This window comes from Microcaecilia unicolor, chromosome 9 (assembly GCF_901765095.1).
Source record: "Microcaecilia unicolor chromosome 9, aMicUni1.1, whole genome shotgun sequence".
NCBI lineage: Eukaryota > Metazoa > Chordata > Amphibia > Gymnophiona > Siphonopidae > Microcaecilia > Microcaecilia unicolor.
In genome coordinates, this window is record NC_044039.1 from 35634039 (window position 1) to 35654758 (window position 20720).

General features: G+C 43.3%; 1 protein-coding gene across 2 annotated transcripts in view; it reads right to left on the bottom strand.

The window, feature by feature from the left end:
- HIPK2 (homeodomain interacting protein kinase 2) overlaps nt 1-20720 on the bottom strand; it is a 283961-nt gene that overhangs the window by 68369 nt on the left and 194872 nt on the right. For both annotated transcript variants that reach the window (XM_030214137.1, XM_030214136.1), the window contains exons 7-9: nt 19351-19513; nt 15139-15358; nt 4586-4707 (exon numbers count right to left, since the gene is read on the bottom strand). In XM_030214137.1, the coding sequence (XP_030069997.1) occupies nt 4586-4707; nt 15139-15358; nt 19351-19513 (505 nt within the window). The remainder of the gene's footprint in view (nt 1-4585; nt 4708-15138; nt 15359-19350; nt 19514-20720) is intronic.

Here is a 20720-nt window from a genome sequence, read left to right on the forward strand (position 1 = left end):
CTGCCTCACAATAGCTCTCCACATGCTATTTTCTCTTCATGCACTCTCAAGCAATGCGGAACATTCCAGAACACTCCTATTGTTCAACTAGAGCTAAGGCTTAAAAAAAAAAAAAAAGAACTCTAATACTTTATACAGTGGGGGAAATAAGTATTTGATCCCTTGCTGATTTTGTAAGTTTGCCCACTGACAAAGACATGAGCAGCCCATAATTGAAGGGTAGGTTATTGGTAACAGTGAGAGATAGCACATCACAAATTAAATCCGGAAAATCACATTGTGGAAAGTATATGAATTTATTTGCATTCTGCAGAGGGAAATAAGTATTTAATCCCTCTGGCAAACAAGACCTAATACTTGGTGGCAAAACCCTTGTTGGCAAGCACAGCGGTCAGACGTCTTCTGTAGTTGATGATGAGGTTTGCACACATGTCAGGAGGAATTTTGGTCCACTCCTCTTTGCAGATCATCTCTAAATCATTAAGAGTTCTGGGCTGTCGCTTGGCAACTCGCAGCTTCAGCTCCCTCCATAAGTTTTCAATGGGATTAAGGTCTGGTGACTGGCTAGGCCACTCCATGACCCTAATGTGCTTCTTCCTGAGCCACTCCTTTGTTGCCTTGGCTGTATGTTTTGGGTCATTGTCGTGCTGGAAGACCCAGCCACGACCCATTTTTAAGGCCCTGGCGGAGGGAAGGAGGTTGTCACTCAGAATTGTACGGTACATGGCCCCATCCATTCTCCCATTGATGCGGTGAAGTAGTCCTGTGCCCTTAGCAGAGAAACACCCCCAAAACATAACATTTCCACCTCCATGCTTGACAGTGGGGACGGTGTTCTTTGGGTCATAGGCAGCATTTCTCTTCCTCCAAACACGGCGAGTTGAGTTCATGCCAAAGAGCTCAATTTTTGTCTCATCTGACCACAGCACCTTCTCCCAATCACTCTCGGCATCATCCAGGTGTTCACTGGCAAACTTCAGACGGGCCGTCACATGTGCCTTCCGGAGCAGGGGGACCTTGCGGGCACTGCAGGATTGCAATCCGTTATGTCGTAATGTGTTACCAATGGTTTTCGTGGTGACAGTGGTCCCAGCTGCCTTGAGATCATTGACAAGTTCCCCCCTTGTAGTTGTAGGCTGATTTCTAACCTTCCTCATGATCAAGGATACCCCACGAGGTGAGATTTTGCGTGGAGCCCCAGATCTTTGTCGATTGACAGTCATTTTGTACTTCTTCCATTTTCTTACTATGGCACCAACAGTTGTCTCCTTCTCGCCCAGCGTCTTACTGATGGTTTTGTAGCCCATTCCAGCCTTGTGCAGGTGTATGATCTTGTCCCTGACATCCTTAGACAGCTCCTTGCTCTTGGCCATTTTGTAGAGGTTAGAGTCTGACTGATTCACTGAGTCTGTGGACAGGTGTCTTTCATACAGGTGACCATTGCCGACAGCTGTCTGTCATGCAGGTAACGAGTTGATTTGGAGCATCTACCTGGTCTGTAGGGGCCAGATCTCTTACTGGTTGGTGGGGGATCAAATACTTATTTCCCTCTGCAGAATGTAAATAAATTCATATACTTTCCACAATGTGATTTTACGGATTTAATTTGTGATGTGCTATCTCTCACTGTTACCAATAACCTACCCTTCAATTATGGGCTGCTCATGTCTTTGTCAGTGGGCAAACTTACAAAATCAGCAAGGGATCAAATACTTATTTCCCCCACTGTAACTGGGGATGTTTGAATCAGTATTTATTGAGTTACCTCACATTTCTGGGAAATCCTTTAAGTTAAAACACACACACATTTAAAAACTTTCCTTCCCTTTTTCATGTTAATATAAAAAAAAAGTTGTTAGGAAAAAAAAGCATTTTTGGTGGGGGGACTAATTTGTAGATAATGAGGAGTGGCCTAGTGGTTAGGGTGGTGGACTTTGGTACTGAGGAACTGAGTTCAATTCCCACTTCAGGAACAGGCAGCTCCTTGTGACTCTGGGCAAGTCACTTAACCCTCCATTGCCCCATGTAAGCCGCATTGAACCTGCCATGAGTGGGAAAGCACGGGGTACAAATGTAATAAAAATAAATAATGCAAGAGACAAGGAGAATTCAGCCTCTCAAAAACCTCGGGGGCAGGGAGGGGAGGAATTAAACACATATGAAACAAAAATATATTTTCACAAATCAGTCATTTGGCATGGTCCAGATTTTTTTTTTTACAAAATCGGTAAGTCTCAGAACTTCTTAGCTTTTGGGGTATACCTTCTGCCTGCCTTAGAACAACCGGTCAATCATCAGTGGATCCAGTATTTCAAAGTGCACAAATATCACAGGGAAAATGGCACCAAGTGGGAGTGATTTGCTGCAGGCCTCAGAGCCTTCCCCATGGGATCATTTAGGGGTCCTTTTACTAAGCTGTGGTAAAAAGTGGCCTGCAGTAGTGTGGGTGCATGTTTCTGGAACATGCTGGGCCATTTTTTAAAAAGAGGTTGAGTTAAAAAATGGGGGCAGTAAACAGCTGTGCGATAAAATTAAAAGTAGCACATAGCTATTTACTGCCTGAGCCCTTACTGCCACCCACTGACCTAGCGGGTAAGGGCTCACACGCTACATGTGCAATAATCATGTAGCACACGCTAATGTGGCCACGCTGCCGATTACCACCGGGAATGCTGCCCGCGGTAGAAAATAGAAAAAATATTTTCTACCACAAGAAACAGCGTGCACCAACTTTGAAACTACTGCCGGGTGGGCACGCTAACCAGGAAGTAGTGTCGATTTACGTGGTAGCCCTACCACCACTTAGTAAAAGGGCCCCAGGGAAAAGTCTGCAGAAAATACTGTTTGTTGATCCTCTAGTTTAAGGCTTTCGCCCATAATGGATTGGTGTGACACAGTTTGTTTATGACCGATGCTTGCTTACACTCACTCAGTAAGTCGTGTAGGTTATGCTAGCACTAACGTGGCAGCAAAATTTTTTTTGTTACATTTGTACCCCGCGCTTTCCCACTCATGGCAGGCTCAATGCGGCTTACATATTGTATACAGGTACTTATTTGTACCTGGGGCAATGGAGGGTTAAGTGACTTGCCCAGAGTCACAAGGAGCTGCCTGTTCCTGAAGTGGGAATCAAACTCAGTTCTTCAGTTCCCCAGGACCAAAGTCCACCACTAGGCCACTCCTCCACTGTTGCTACTAATTGAGATTCTACATGGAATGTTGCTATTCCGCTAGCAACATTCCATGTAGAGGTCGGCCCTTGCAGATCACCAATGTGGCTGCGCAGGCTTCTGCTTCTGCGAGTCTGACGTCCTGCACGTACGTGCAGGACGTCAGACTCACAGAAACAGAAGCCTGCCCAGCCTTCTACATGGAATGTTGCCAGTGGAATAGCAACATTCTATGTAGAATCTCCAATAGTAGCAACATTCCATGTAGAATCTCCAATAGTAACTATTTTATTTTTGTTACATTTGTACCCCGCGCTTTCCCACTCATGGCAGGCTCAATGCGGCTTACATGGGGCAATGGAGGGTTAAGTGACTTGCCCAGAGTCACAGGGAGCTGCCTGTGCCTGAAGTGGGAATCAAACTCAGTTCCTCAGTTCTCCAGGACCAAAGTCCACCACCCTAACCACTAGGCCACTAATTAATTCATGACAACTGGCCACAACCTATGATGGTTTCACGAAAATAACATGGAGTATAATTTTTTTTTCTGATAACTTTCTTCCAATTAAGAGGGCAAATTTCCAAGCCATTTATTTATCTATCTGTTAGAATTTATTTACCGCCTTTTTGAAAGAATTCACTCAAGGGTGTGTACAGTAAGAATAAATCAAACATAAGCAATAGATAATTACAGCAGTAAAAATATTCAACTAACAATACAAAGTATGGTACAGTATACTACTTATAATGTCAAAACAATGTGTAAAAGAACATTTTAATAGGCAGCGTAGGGCAGCAGATCCCAAACTCTGCACCACGGCACCCTGGTGCGTCGCAGCGAACGCTCAGGGGTGCTGCGGCAAATCGTTCCCTACTTTCCCTTCCCGCAGGTCCAGCATCCGCCGCCCCCTGCTTCTTCACTCAGGTAGAAAAGCTGTCTGAAAATGCCCCCACTTATTCCAGTTAAATTCACGGGCAGAGTTCCATATCACACATACTTCTAGTGGGATGGAAAGGAGGCATTCCCAGGGGTGTGTTGAGGGCAGAACCCAAAAAATGAAGGGGTCAATATCCAACGCCATTTAACCGGCCAGAAGTGGCTCCTGGCCTTAGTAAAAGGGGCCCTGAGTCAGCTAGTCACTGGGATAGATGCCCCAAAACAGGTCAGATCTTGAGAGAAGGAAGTTCACATTTTGTCCCCTGCCTAGCAAAGACCTCGTGGACCTGTGAGTTTGCTGCAAATAACATAGGGGCCCTTTTGTTAAAATTTAGCATGCGCTAACAGAATTTGCGCATGCTAAACGCTAAGAAGCATACAACATGGGTTTCTTAGCATTTAGTACACGCTAAGCTTTACAAAAGGACCCCATAGTGTTACTTGGCTGTACTAGAGAAAGACGAAAGAACAGCTGTACCTGAGTCAGGAGACCAGGCTGGATCTGTAAAGCCTGAGCCCCAGGGGCCTGCGTGACAATGGGAACCGCATTCTCCATCCGCACTGAGTACCCCGTGTGCTTCGAAGGGGAGGCTTGAATCCCTAGTTCAGACAGGGAGAAGAAACTTCATTAGCAGCATACAGAAAAATGTGAATACAGTAGCAGTAAAATTTACTGCACAGGTCTCCTCCGTGAATTACACCATTTTGAATTAGGATTATTAGATTCTTGATACACTGTTTTTCTGTGGTGCAACCAAAGTGGTTTACATATTATACACAGGTCCCAAGTGGGCTCACAATCTAAGGGGCCCTTTTGCGAAACTGTGGTAAGCATTCAACTCCCAGTTTGCCCCACGCTAACTGCTAGCGCAGAGCTGAGTTAAAGGACTTTGCCTTATTTTCACAGTGCGCAGTAAACCAGACATAAGTACGATCCCCCGGATTCTATAAATAATGTGCAAATGTAAACATGCAGACAATTGCACTATTCTGAGATGTGTACAACCAAACTGGCTAATGAGCCAATTAGTGCAAATAATTGGGTGCTACCAATCAATTATTGGTGTTAATTGGCAATAATTTAGATTTGCTCAGGCATTTTGTTATGCGCTATTCTATAAAGATCCATGTGCAGAATGAGTCCAGGTACGCTGTTGCATATGTTCTGGAGTTGTCCTGCATTGCAAAGATTTTGGACTCAGGTTCGAGGCTTTTGGGAAGGGCGACTGGGGATTCAGATTTTGGGAAATGTTGAACAATTAATCTTAGATCTTCCGGGGTCCTTTAGAGGTCAAAATCGCTTTACAGTACTGATGCTTCGTAAGATGTGTTTATTAGCTAGGAATTGCATTTTACAATATTGGACGGTTAAAGACCCTCCCGCATATTGGCACTGGAGAAATCAGTTGCATCAGCTGGTTTCTTGGGAGGCTAGCGAGATTAGACTCTTGCAGAGAAAGAGAGTGGCGTTTCTGGCCCTCTGGGGTCCCTATTTACGCATCCTTAGCCCTAGAGGTCGGAGTCTACTTCTTAATGCAGGGTGAGTTCTTAAATGTTGATTAGGTTAAGATCCTTCAGGTCTCAGGATGGGGGGGGGGAGGGGGGAGGGATTAGGATGGGGGGAGGGAGAGGTTGGGGGGTTGGGAAGGGAGGAAGGACTTTGTTATTGGGAAGGTTCATTTTGTATTCACTAGAAATTTGAATTTTCATTTTGGTACAATTGATAACTGGTGAAATTCTGTTACATCCTTCATAAAATGTTGGGAATTATAATTTGATGACATCATGTAATTACAAGAACACGCTAGATGTAATTGGTAGATGCACTTTTGATATTACCAGATGGTTGTATAATGAGACTATAATGTTTGTCATGAATAAAAACCGTTGAAATATATAAAGATCCATGTGCAAATCTTATAGGGGCCCTTTAACTAAAGGGTTGGCATGTGGCAATGGGCTTGCCGGGCATCCTTACAAAATCCTTAAGACGCATGCAGTTATGGCTGGTGTTACTAGGAGCACGTGTTAGATGCGCCAATGCCAGGTTAGCTAGTATTCTATAACAGACTCTTGTGCCGTTATAACATAGAGGGGCATAATCGAACGGTGCCGGCTAAATAGATGGGCGGCCATCTATATAGCCAGCGCCGGAAAAGCGGTGGCAGAACCGTATTATCGAAAAAGATAGCCGGCTATCTTTTGTTTCAATAATACGGTTGGAGCCGGCCAAGTGTCAGAATTTGAGCAGGCTTTAGAGATGGTCGGGTTTGGTTTCCGGCCATAATGGAAACCGGGTCCAGCGATCTCAAACCTGGCCAAATCCAAGGCATTTGGTCATGGGAGGAGCCAGCATTTGCAGTGCACTGGCCCCCCTGACATGCCAGGACATCAACCGGGCACCCTAGGGGGCACTGCAGTGGACTTCAAAAATTGCTCCCAGGTGCATACCTCCCTTACCTTGGGTGCTGAGCCCCCCACAACTGTACACCACTACCATAGCCCATAGGGATGAAGGGGGGCACCTACATGTGGGTACAGTGGGTTTTGGGTTTTTTTGGAGGGCTCAACATTTATCACCACAAGTGTAACAAGTAGGGGGGGATGGGCCTGGGCTGCACCCACTAAATACTGCTCCAGGGACCTGCATACTGCTGTCAGGGAGCTGGGTATGACATTTCAGGCTGGCATACAGGCTGGCAAAAAACGTTTGTTTGTTTTTTGGAGGGAGGGCGTTGGTGACCACTGGGGGAGTAAGGGGAGGTGATCCCAGATTCCCTCCGGTGGTCATCTGGTCAATTGGGGCACTTTTTTGAGACTTGGTCCTAAAAATAAATGGACCAAGTGCAGCCGGCGAAATGCTCGTCAGAGCCAGCCATCTTTTTACCATTATCAGGCAAAGCTGGCCATCTCGTAACCACGCCCCGCCCTGCCCCTGTCCCGCCTTCTGTACCCTAACTTGAAGTTTGGCCGGCTCCACGACGGAAAGCAGTTGGCGCCGGCCAAAATCGGCTTTCGATTATACTGAATTGGCCAGGTTCAGGAGATGGCCGGCCATCTCCCAGTTTGTGTCGGAAGATGGCCGGCAATCTCTTTTGAAAATATGCTGGATAAGCACCTACTGGGCATCCTCAGGGCACCTAAATGGATCGTCCAGTTGGGAGTTTGCTCTCGGTGTGTCTAGTTTTCACTATACAAAACTATGTACAGTGCACCATCTTCTGTCTTTTCTCCTCCATGGGAATGCCTCTTAAGAATGTGGGCAAAATAACCCATAATGCAGTGGCGTAGCCACAGGTGGGCTTGGGTGGGCCAGGGCCCACCCATTTATGGCTCTGGCCCACCCAACAGTAGCACATGTTTAGTGGTAACTGGTAGGAATCCCAAGCTCCACCAGCTGAAGATTGCCCCCTGATGGTAATGAAAATGCTACTCTCCACATCACCGGCACCTGCGCATGCTCAGTTTTCAGTGCATTCCTGCTGCCAAGGTGGAAAGAAGCGTTTTCCCACCAGCTGAGTTTTTTTTTTTGGGGGGGGGAGGGGAGAACACTTGGTGCCCACCCAATTCTTGCCTAGGCCCACCCAAAATCTGTTGTCTGGCTACGCCCCTGCCATAATGTAGACCAGTGGCAGTAATTTTGCCCGGATTGAGGGTGGGCAATATTCAAAGTCCCCATTTCAGCAGGTCATGCTCTGTCTTATGCACCAAAATGCTTTTGATTGTTGTCCTCTAAAGTCAACTTATTGAGAAGGCCTCATGTCTTGGACATGGGGGTTCAATTCTGCAGCCTACTGGGTCTAACAGGAACTGAGCACATCAAAAGCTAAACTTTGGAAGCTGGCACTAGGACTCCTAAGGTTAAAACTTGGGCTAGTCCAACCCCGTTGTACGCACAGCAAAGAAATGATGCTCTCTGACTCCTTGCTGAAGAACAGACCCACCTTCAAGGTAAATTGGTCTCCAGTCAGCAGGGGAACTTTGGAGCCATTACTGAGGGTTGGAGACAGAACAGAGAAGAACCAGCCTGGTTATATTATGGCAATGCACTGATAAAGAAGTGGTATAAAGGCATCCATGACATTTTGTGCAAAAGACTTTAAAAACTAGAAATTCAGGGCAACAAAGTGGCAACACTTATCTCTACAATGTGCTGCAAAAAAAAAACAAAACTATACAAAACTGTTTGCTGCATAACTGTCAAAATATGGCCAGTTTCAATAAAATTTAGGATATATCATCCTGAATAAATTTGCAAAAAGTCTAGACTCACACCGGCCACCTCACCTAAACGACTTTCCCCATCACTGATTATTGTCAGGATATGTGCAGACACCATTTTGCTTTACACATCAACTGTCACTATGGTTTTCAGTCAGGAGGATCCGATCCTTACAACAAATTTGTATCTGGAGAAAGGCTATGGTTCTGGTGCAAGAGTTTCCAGAAAACAGGTGGAATATGTTTTGAAGACATTGAGAGAAATGGGCTCAACTGATCTCCAGTCAGGAAGTGGCAGGGCCCAATCACTCCAATGTCATTTAGGTGAGGTGGCCAGCATGAGTGAAGGCTTGTTGCAAATTTATTCAGGATGATAAATCCCAAATTTTATTGAAATTGACATAGTTATGAAGAAATCAAGCTTTATATAAATTTTTTTTTTTTTAGAAACAGTGCAGAAATCAAAAGCAGTTCAGGACTCTGTAAGAATGGGAGTCAGGAGCTTGTGTTTTAATCATGGCTCTGGCGCCAGCTCACTGTGCCAGTCGGAGTCAGCCTCTTCCTCCCCCTTGACCTAGGGTCCTGTTTACTCAGCATTTTTTCTCAGAATGCTTTACTAAATAGATCCATTAGTTTGCCTGCTGTCACTGAGTACACACTGTCCATGCACAGAAGGGACTCACTGGCAATCCACCCCAGAAATGGTTTCAAACAGAGAGGAAATTTATCAGAGCGATTTGGAGTGCCCTGGCTGCAAATGGACCCGTTTCACAGCAGCTAAAAGTGTGCATAGACTTTCACAGTGCAAGGACTTCCAGCCATATTGAAAACAGGGCAGACAGAAGGTGTCCACATCAAAGGGTGAGGCAAATCACATGCACATATTTGTAAATGCACATCTCCTATTTTATCCCCAATCAGATTTTTCCAGAAGCAGCAGGTGCAAATGAGTGTGAGCGCCTTTGTAAATGTAGAATTCACAAGCTATTTTCAAAGGAAAAAGATCAACAAGGTCTATATATAGAAAGTGAAAAGACACACCTACTATACCCGGGGCTATTAACACTGTCCCCTTAGAGATTCTGAGCTGCTCTGACTGAAGTGTCTGCCATCACACAGAACAGTGTTCATTAAGCCACTCCTGGCTTACCTCTAGTTACCTCTACAACATGAAAATTAACTCATGCAAATTCATTGTGGATATCCTGAAAAACAAAGTGGCTAAGGGGTACTTCAGGACAGGCTGAGAAACACTGACCCAGAGGACCCATGTGAGACTCAGGGTTTACAAACAGGAATATTCAGGTTTTATCTCCTCTCTACACACAACCCTGTCCTTTCGTACTCAGTCTTCAGAAACTGGTTACAGTTCAGCTTTTGACTGAAAAATCAATTCTCATTAACTATGGCTGATTATATTTTAAATTAGCTTAAACCAGTTCTGCCAGAAAGTTAAACAAGGACTATAATTCAAGTGACAGAAAAGATACATAAACATTCCTGAAGCATAAAATAACCCAAGGGAAAAAAAAAATTTTTCTCATGTTTTCTAGGCATTAACGTCCAGCGATTTCTTCCTCCTCCCCTCCCCCAGATCCTGCAGCGTCACACTTTTACTTTTTTGGCTCCTTCACTCTGGCTGCTGCTTACATATCGTGCTGTTTTCTACTCTTCACCGCCTCTCCGCCTTTTGCTTGCTGGAGTCTCTTCAGAACATATGGATACTATTAAACAATACCACACTGGAAGCCCAGACCAGATATATTCCATATATTAAAAAAGGAAGAAGGAAGGTGAAGTGACAGCCGACATGATTAAAAAGTGAGGTGAAGGAAGCTATTAGAGCTAAAAGAAATACCTTCAGAAAATGGAAGGAAGATCCGATTGAAAATAATGGGAAAGAGCATAAGGAATGGCAAGTCAAATGCAAAGCGCTGATAAGGAAGGCAAAGACAGACATGGAAAAGAAGATTGCACTGGAGGCAAAAATCACATACCCTCCCTATTTACTAAGCCACGCGGAAATGTCTATGTGTTGGCATTAGCGAACCGCTAGCGCTAGCGGGGCTTAGTAAACAGAAGGGGAGATAGTAAAAACCTTTTTAGGTATATTAGAAGCAAGACGCCAGTAAAAGCATCAGTTGGACCGCTAGATGACACAGGGGTAAAAGGGGCACTCAGGGAAGACAAGGCCATAGCAGACAGATTAAATTAATTCTTTGCTTTGGTCTTCACCAAGGAACGTGGGAGAGATACCAGTGCCAGAAATGGTATTCAATGCTGATGAGTCAGAGAAATTAAAACAAATCTCTGTAAACCTGGAAGATGCAATGGGGTAATCGGACAAACTGAAGAGCAGGAAATCACCTGAACCAGATGGTATACATCCCAGAGAAAAGAATTGAAAAAGAAACCTGCAGAGCTATTTTTAGTAATACGTAATTTATCTTTAAAATTAAACATGGTACCAGAGGGTGTCCAATATAACGCCAATTTTTTTAAAGGGTTCCAGAGGTGATCTGGGTAATTATAGACCAGTGAGCCTGATGTCAGTGCTGGGCAAAATGGTAGAGACTATTATAAAGAACAAAATTGCAGGACAAAAATACTAGGACTAGGGGGCATGCGATGAAACTACAGTGTAGTAAATTTAAAACAAATTGGAGAAAATTTTTCTTCACCCAACGCGTAATTAAACTCTGGAATTCGTTGCCGGAGAACGTGGTGAAGGGAATAACATGTATTGAATGTTTGTACGTTTGACAGGATGCTGGGCTCGATGGACACCTTGGTCTTTTCCCAGTGTGGCATTACTTATGTACTTATAAGCATTGATTAATGAGACAAAACCAACATGGATTTACTGAAGGGAAATCTTGCCTCACCAATTTACTACATTTCTTTGAAGGGTTGAATAAACATGTGACTAAAGGTGAGCCAGTCGATATTGTGTATTTAGAATTTCAAAATGGCATTTGACAAAGTACCTCCTTAAAGACTCCTGAGAAAATCAGAAAGTCATGTGCTAGGAGGTAATGTCCTATTGTGGATCAAAAACTGGTTAAAAGAGAGAGTAAACAGAGAGTAGGGTTAAATGGTCAGTATTTTCAATGGAGAAGGGCAGATAGTGGTGTTTGTGCTGCAACAATGACACAAAGTTATTCAAAGTTGTTAAATCATAAGAGGAATGTGAAAAATTGCAAGAGGACCCAACGAGACTGGGCATCCAAACGGCAGATGACATTTAACGTTAGCAAGTGCAAAATGATGTATGTGGGAAAGAGGACCCCAAACTATAGCTATGTGCTGCAAGGTTCCACATTATGAGTCACCACCCAGGAAAAGGATCTAGGTGTCATCATTGATGATACATTGAAACCCTCTGCACAGTGTGCAGCGGTGGCCAAGAAAGAAAATAGAATGTTAGAAATTATTAGGAAAGGAATGGAATACAAAAACGAGAATGGTATAATGCCTTTGTATCATTCCATGGTGTGGCTGCACCTCAAATACTGTGTGCAGTTCAGGTCAATGCATCTCAAAAAAAAGATATAGCAGAATTAGAAAAGGTAAAGAGAAGGACGACAAAAATGATAAAGGGGATAGGACGACTTCTCTATGAAGAAAGGTTAAAGCAGCTAGGGCTCTTCAGCTTGGAAAACAGACATCTGAGGGGAGATATGATAGAGGTCTACAAAATCCTGAGTGGAGTGGAACAGGTTGACACGAATCACTTATTTACTCTTTCCAAAAATACTAGGACTAGGGGACACATATTGAAGCTACTAAGTAGTAAATTTAAAACGAACCAGAGAAAATATTGGTAGCATGGAATGTTACTACTAATTGGGTTTCTGCCAGGTACTTGTGACCTGGATTGGCCACTGTTGGGAAGCAGGATACTGGGCTAGATAGACCATTTGTCTGACCTAGTTTGGCTACTCTTATGTTCTTATTTCTTCACTCAATGTGTAATTAAACTCTGGAATTCGTTACCAGAGAATGTGGTAAAAGAGTTTTAAAAAGGTTTGGATAATTTCCTAAAAGAAAAGTCCATCAGCCATTATTAGGATGGACATGAGAAAATCCACTGCTTATTTCTAGGATAAGCAGCCTAAAATCTGTTTTACTGTTTTGGGATCTTGCCAGGTACTTGTAACCTGGATTGGCCACTGTTGGAAACAGGATACTGAGCTTGATGGACCTTTGGTCTGTCCCAGTATGGCAATGCTTATGTTCTTATAGTCTTATGTACTTCCTGACCTTTCTTCTTCCAGAATTTCTCAAGCTGGTCTTGAGAGTATCTCCTTGGCAGTCTGATCTTCAGAATATCCCAAATGAATGCACATGAAATAGATCTATGTGGACTCCCTCACTGCATGCAAATCTATTTCTAGCACATTCGTATTTCCTTAAGATCAGACTGGCTTAAAAATACCAAATTACACATCCCTCAATAAACTCGTATACCTTTTGAAATTAATGACCATGGTGTATCAGTGATTACACCTTGTCACATCTCTATTGCAAGAGCCTGAGAATCGCTCTATTTGTTTTCCATTGACGTTTCATTGTTGCCTTCTACTTACAGGTGAATATTTAAACCACATGGTCATCAATACTGAATACTCATGTACAGCAGTGACCACCACCGTTACATGGATAGGCAATAATATTCAGCCACTATCCGTATCGCTAAAATTAAACCTCTTGCTATAGAGATATAGCTGGCTATCTGTATAGTTAGGCAGAATGCCCCCATTTTGCCAAGTCACTGCCCTATTAGTACTGGAATTACTATTCTCTCAATCACCACACACTCTTGCACGTGTTAAGCTCCTCGTTGATGCTTGCTGTTCTTTCTCTTCCCACATCCAAGACTGATAATTTTACCTCCTTACTGCCAAGGTTTTCCCTTTTTCTTTCCATGTCATTGCCAAAATTCTGACTGATCCTTTCGTTATCCCCTTACCTTATCTACTCTAACTGCCTTTTCTCCAACCTTCAATCCCTCCATTTCAATCTACCTGTTTATCACCATGACAATCATCTTTAGACATCATTCCACCACTGTCTTCTCGTTAATAAGCATTCCACCAAAGACCTATCTTCTTCGGCATCAAATGAAGAGTAAAGGCTTTCCATGTCTTTTGCTACTTCCTCTCCAGCTCTTGTTGGATGCACATTTCCACTCACGTCGCCTCCACTTTGATAAATGCCGCTGGGATGTGTTGGAAGCCAACTTTTCAAAATTATTGGGGGTACTAAATCCAATGGAAATTATCTCTCCCTGAACACAGTCAAGGAGTTTGTTCAATATTGGGGATGCTAAAGCACCCCCAGAGCTGGCTCCTATGCGCTCCATCTTCCGTTCTTTGATGATACCAGTGGTGTCTGTTAGGCTCCTCTTGAAGGTATTCTCTTCTGCATCCTAATTATGGCATATCAAGCTCGCTCCAAAACCTTATTACAAACACAGCTTCAAGAGAGGATTTCCAATAATTTGCTTTTCTCTCCACTCTCCTGCTGGAATCCATTGTGTACCTCTGTGATATGCACTTCTGAGTGGTATAATAAGCTATTGCGATAAATAAATAAATAAATAAATAAGAAAGGTTTTGTGTAACTGGAGTATGTTCCTTTTCCTCCCCGTGCCATTTTTGTTTCTGTTTTAAATACAATTTCCTTCACCTTCCGAACTTGCATTTTTCACCTATTTACTGTAATGGGTCACCTGCACTCTGTTTTTTTTTAAAGATTTTGAGGACAATAGTCAAAGGCATCTCTATGGGTAGAACAACATTTGACCCAATGACATGGGCTTCCTGAATAATGCCAAACCCTCTATGTGGGTAACATTTGTGTATTTCATCAATGTACCCCTCCTTTATCCATATACTGAAGGCAGGGGGAATAGAGAATATAACCATGCAAGAAAGTCATTGTCAGGCTCTGCATGTAATTTTTCTTAATGCAAAACTCCTTTGGCCCGATATTCGGGCCGCAGTAGTTAGCCTAGCTGATATTCAGCACTGACTGGTTAAGTCTGAACCAGCCAAAGATAGGCCTGGTAGTCATGCAGCCAAATATGGCCGCCAAACTTAGCCGGTGATGTGCTGAAAATCTGCGGATAGCCGGTCATATCGGGCGATAGAACTGGTTATCCGCTAGCTGTTAACTACAAATATTCAGTGGGTCATGGCCGGCCATGTTCCGCTGAAAATTTGCGGATAGCCAGTTATGGGGCATTTAACTGGCCAGGTGCTGATCCTGGTCAGTGATATACTTTTGAATACTGGGGGGCTAGTGTAGCATTCTTGTCCCATTTGTACAGTACTAATACAGCCTGATGCTTTCTTGCGCTAAACAACTTCTAGAAAATTCAGTTCCAAATTCTTACCTTGAACAGTTATGTGCCATTGTGCACAGTATCAGATTAACGCTACTTGAACGTAAAACCACTTTGAGAGAAATTTTCAAATAGTCTGCTGGTACTTTCTATTTGGAAATGTACTACTTTGCAGCTGCTATCTTGTGCAGGCAGTTGGGCAGAGTAAAATAGCCTGCATACATGTGAAAAATGTCACGTATCCATGCTATTTTCAACTGCCAACCTAGACTTGTTTCTAGGAATGCGTCCTTGTAGTCTGGCTAAAGATGTGCATGCTTTAGAAGACAGCAAACAGCTACAGGAAAGTGGAGAAGGCAATTTTCAGCCAAGCTAACTTTATCCAGTTCAATGGCTTTGAAAATGTCTTCCCTGTCTGTAAAGGTATGCTGGAAAGGAACACAGAAAGGAAAGTGACTTACCTTGAAAACTTGGTGGGCACACAATGAGAGCTTGCTGGAAGGGGTCAGGCCGTGCACATATTTGTGCCGTCCCCGTCTGCAGGGGCATGGTCCGCTGGGCCACGGCAGCCATGGATGCCGCTGAGGGCTGGTAGAGTGCAGATTGGTAGTTTAGTATGGAGACTTCGGGATTGGTTAGGGAAAGTGTGGCACTGGTGGAAGTGGAAGCCAGGTTGGTGGCCTAAAGGAATGAGGGGAATTAAACAACAAAAATGAGGGGATGGTATGCCGAATCAAGCAAAACCTAAAATAAAACCAATGAGGCTGCATAAATAAAAACAAAGCAAAGCAAAAGCAGATTGCAGAGAAAGGATAAAGCTCAGTATTGAAGAGATGAAGATTGGGAAAGCCACGTGGAATAAGTACTTCATTCAGTCAGTCACTAGTAGAATTTGTTTTGCAAGTTTCACAAGTCCCTCAGAACATAAGAGATGGCAATTCTGTAGGGGGAAGCGGTCAAAAAACAATCTGGGTTTTCTTTTACCTGTTTAGTAGGACACAAAGAGGAAATGGGAGGCAAAGGAAGGGGGAAAATGATAAAGGACAAGAATAATGATGACGGTCATGCTAGAAGACAGTGCAGAAAAAGATCCAAAGGAAGCTCAGAAAAGGTGATGGAACCAAGGCAAGGAATTAAAACAAAAGGTAAAAAAGAGCAAAGAAGGAAGAAATGAAGAGAGGAAATCCTGGAGGGGAAGCTGATAGGAGGGAGGGAAAAAAAAGGACCAAATCAAATGTGTCTAAAAGGGTTAGACATGATCCTTTGGCACTTTTTTTGTCAAAGAGGTGACTTGGTTTCACTTTTTCTGTTAGATAATTTGAGAATGGAGGGCACAGTACAACAGGTATGCTTGTGCCAGCAACCAGGTACATATTATGCACCTTTTCTATGTCACAGCCTCCTGATGTGCCATAGATCATATTAGCTACCTTTACATAAAGAGAAAGAAACCATAGTTTTTTTCCCCCCCCATGAAGAAATGCAGACAGTAATAAAGGTCAAGAGCAATAAAATTCAGCATGCAAGATGCAAAAGAAGAAACCAGAAATTAACAAAACCAAGAACATGATGGAAAGGAGACATTACAAATGAAAGGCAAAACCAAAACTACAATGAATAGAAAATAAGGTTTTCTTTTGGGAATGAAGACAGTAGTAATAAAGGATTTCCGAAAACAGAGCTTACATGTTACACATTAAAGACCTAGAACATTCCTGATGTCTATTAATCAGGGCTTCCCAATGTAAGCATCTTCATTTCATGCATCCTTATTGTGAACATCCTGAAAAGCCAACTGGTTTCTTGGGTCAGACCTGGGTTAATGACGTACTGATTAAAGGGCATTTCACAGATCAATGAAATAGTAATAACTGAAACTTTTGCTATTTCCAAGGACACAGGAGGAGGCAGGAGAGACGGAAGGTGCTCGTCCTTCCATTGCCTCATACTACCGTTATCCCCATTCCTGGGTCAGCTGAGTTATCAGAATGCCCTGGTGGAAGGAATGAGGGCCAAGAGATGTATAGCCCCGCCAACCCAGAGCTTGCCAACATGTGGAACATTTTAAAGCATGAATAGGTGTAACAGGGTTATACACCACCTTCAAACAAATACTTAGTGCCTTCCTCTAGTGCTAATGGTACAGAGAGTCAGTTCCAATAGTGACTGGTAAACCCAATATTTCATCATATCAGTGATTTTATGTTGGGTTACACCACACTACCATGGTCCAGGTATTTTGTAACCTTTCTTAGACAATCACTTATTTTTATAAAGCACCTATTGCCAGTCTTCTGTGGAGCATCTGCAATGTATGGAGCACCTATACTAAGGATAACAACAGCAGACTGTTTGATATGGTGATTTTATAGTCTAGAATTGCACGGTGTGTCTTGAAGTTCCTACATGACCGAGGGGCTATGGCCTCCTATGACATCAATCACCCACCCACTTTCTCTCATATTCCACTACCTGTTTTTCTTCCCTCTCTTACTTACTCCTCCTTCCTCACCCCTACTCTCTCATCCCCCCCCCCAAGTTTCCACCTGCATTCTCTCTCCCTTCTCTCTGCTAACTTGCTCTGGCTTGCTCATCTTCCTTTCCATTCACTCTTTTCCCCCACCTCCATCCAGCTGTCTTCATCCTGTTTTCCCTCATACCTCAGGTTCTGCATCTGATACTGAAGTGGCTTAATCAGCGGAAAAGGAGAAGCCTTAAAGCCATGTGCTTCAACCATCTCTCCTCCAACTCTACAGACCTCAGCTGGTGGGGTCTGGACTCTGTCAAACATTTTTCTGTTGCCGCTGCTTCTCTGCAGGACTATCAATTATAGCCTAGCTTTGCCTGCCCATCACTACTGCCCTGCAATGGCAAAAGGATGCAAGTGGTTCAGTAAAAAAAGGCATTTTCTTCCTTCTGCTATTGCAGGGCGCGCTACTTTCCATCTTTGACTTCAGTGTCACAGACAGATGGAAGGATAAATAAAACGAAAATTCTAAGGGGATCGATATTCAAAGCGATTAAACCGATCAGAAACAGCTCCTGGCCAGTTAAATCACTTTTTCAGGGCTAACCAGTCATTTTCAGCGGCACTTAACCGGTTAGTGCTACTGAAAATGCTCAGTTAGCACCAAACTCAAAACCGGCTATTCTGAGGGTGTTTTGTGGGCGGAGTCAGCACATAACTGGCTTAGATCACCGCATAAATAGGACCACATAAAAATCCTATCATAGCCGGTTAAATGCTGAATATCACACTTAGCCGGCTATGCAAACCCGAAAATTCAATGCCAAAAGCCCAGACACGGCCCAGCATAGAACTTCTGGGCATAAGTTGAATATCGACCCCCTAAAACATGTTTAGCAGTCTGGAATATCATTTTATTCATTTTGTGTTATTTTAATGTAGGATGGATTTAAGTAGTGGTATACATCATTTCAAATATCTTTAGATAACTAACCTCCCCCTCCCTTTTAAAAAGACACACTAGTGACTGCCGGTGCAGTAATGCCGACCTAGTCCAACTGCCGCGTAACTTTGTAAAAAGAGGGGGGGGGGGGGGGTAAGAGCCTGATTGTCAGAAATCGCTGAATGCCAAACTTTAGGAATCCTAGTAAGATGTCTATTATTAGTTACATTTAGGAATCCTAAATCTGGGCTGAAACAGCTGCTCAATTTGAAATTTATGGCCTAAAATTTAGGGGTCTAAATTGACATCAGCATTTGAAATGCCTATGTTATGCCTACAAAGATAGGTGCTGATTCTAACTTCATTCCCCATCCCATTTTTAGAAGTCTAAATTTACGCACTCAGCTAGGCATCTAACTCTTCAGGTCCAACTGATTATATAATATCAAGGCAGGACTGGTCCAATTTCCATCTCTTCAGTCTATTTTCTATTTTTTCAAGAAGTGTGTGTGTGTGTCTCTAATAGCCTTTCTGTTTGGTGTCCTTTCCAAACCAAATTTGCATGACATGTCAGGAAACCTCAGAGGATTCTGACACAATATTTGTTTTTGACCCAGGTCTAATCACGGATGTGTGACCATCCCTAAAGGGCAGCATCATTATTTCTGCTTGGAAATTCTTATTTCATTCTGAGGATTGTTGTTCTCGTATCCTTACTGGGGGGGAAAAATACCAGAACCAGAAGCTCCAGAAAGCTCTGAGAGTGGGCTGGATCAGGCTGTCCCTAGTGACTAAGGCATTCAAACTCTTTCATCAGCAGACATAATCCTTAAAACCCCAACATCTAAAAATAACCTTCCTCCCCCACTGACAGAGCAAATGTCCCTATAGTTCCTTTCCAAAGAACACAGAAAAATTATTTCAACTGATTTGCAGTTTCTAGTTAATTCTTAAAATATTTACTTAAATGATTTGTTTAGAATCTTCTGTATATCAGGGTTAATTCATTTTATCTATGTTGTGAATATCTATAACAGTATCTCCAAATTTCATATGAATTGTTCCAATGCAATCAATTAGCAGAGATTAAACATGTTTTGCACAGAACTGCATAACAGGCTTATCTCTTGACAGTCCATCATCATCATCACCACCACCACCTTTTACTGACATCTTCACTCTCTCCCTTTCCTTTCCTCTTCCCCTCCCCCAGCTCAAGACAGTCATGCTAGGTTTCCAGAAGTCTTGTCTGGCCATTCTCACCTGGTTGTGGACAGTGTTGAGTTGGTTGTTAAAGCTCATGGTTAGGTTAGTGGATGTGCTTGGAGCCACATGTGTAATGAAGGGCGTCTTGCTCTGGTTCATTGTATCATACATGTTTACCCGGCGCTTGCAGATCTCCATGTTCTGAAAACAGGACTTGACACTGATGACACAAACAGATAAACAGAATGATGTCCACAGTGCATACAAATCCCACTGTATCTGGAATTTGTTGCCAGAGAATGTGGTAAAAGCAGTTAGCTTAGCAGGGTTTAAAAAAGGTTTGGATAATTTCCTAAAAGTCCATAAGTCATTATTAAGATGGGCTTGGGAAAATCCACTGCTTATTTCAGCATAAAATCTGTTTACTCTTTTGGGATCTTGCCAGGTAATTGTGACCTGGATTGACCACTGTTGGAAACAGGACACTGGGCTTGATGGACCTTCGGTCTGTCCCAGTATGGTAACGCTTATGTTCTTATGTTATGTTCACTTAGTATTCTCTTGACTGCCACATCAGGCAACACAGGTATTAGCAGTCTGCCTGAAGCCTGTTAATTTCTCCATCTGGCTACGCCCAGTCAGAAATACCCAGTTTCCTAAATGGAATCCACTGAGGCCCTTAAATCTCACCACCACCATTATTTCAGTCTGTTTTGCTCCATTCAACTTCAGTATAAGGGGGCTTATACTTCGTTCCTCTGAACAGATGTGCTGCTATTGCCTTCCCCTTGCTCACTAGGGAACCGCTATGGAGGTCTTCCAGAGACCTTTACCTAGGGTTGTTTCCTTTGGCCTTTTCTGAGAACAGTGCTCTTGAATAGTAACATAGTAGATGTTGGCAGAAAAAGACCTGCACGGTCCATCCAGTCTGCCCAACAAGATAAACTCATATGTGCTAGTTTTTTGTGCATACCTTACCTTAATTTGTACCTGTCTTTTTCAGGGCACAGACCGTATAAGTCCGCCCAGTACTATCCCCGCCTCCCAACCACCAGCCCCGCCTCCCACCACCGGCTCTGGCACAGACCGTATAAGTCTACCCAGCACTATCCCCGCCTCCCAACCACCAGCCCTGGCACAGACCGTATAAGTCTGCCCAGCACTAGCCCCGCCTCCCAACCGTCTCTGCCACCCATTGCCACCCATTGAATACCCCTTGCAGGTGACACACTGGTAGATACCTTAGCCCTCCAAGCTATCTTATGTCTTGTAACTGTGGTTAAATATTTCTTTCAACATATCCACATTAATTCATATATTTCTTTTGTTTCCTAAGGATAAAGTTATGGGTCAGCATTTAAACAAGTGACTGACATTTGTTTTAAACATCAGCTGCAGAATTTAAATTATTCACGAATGATCAGCAC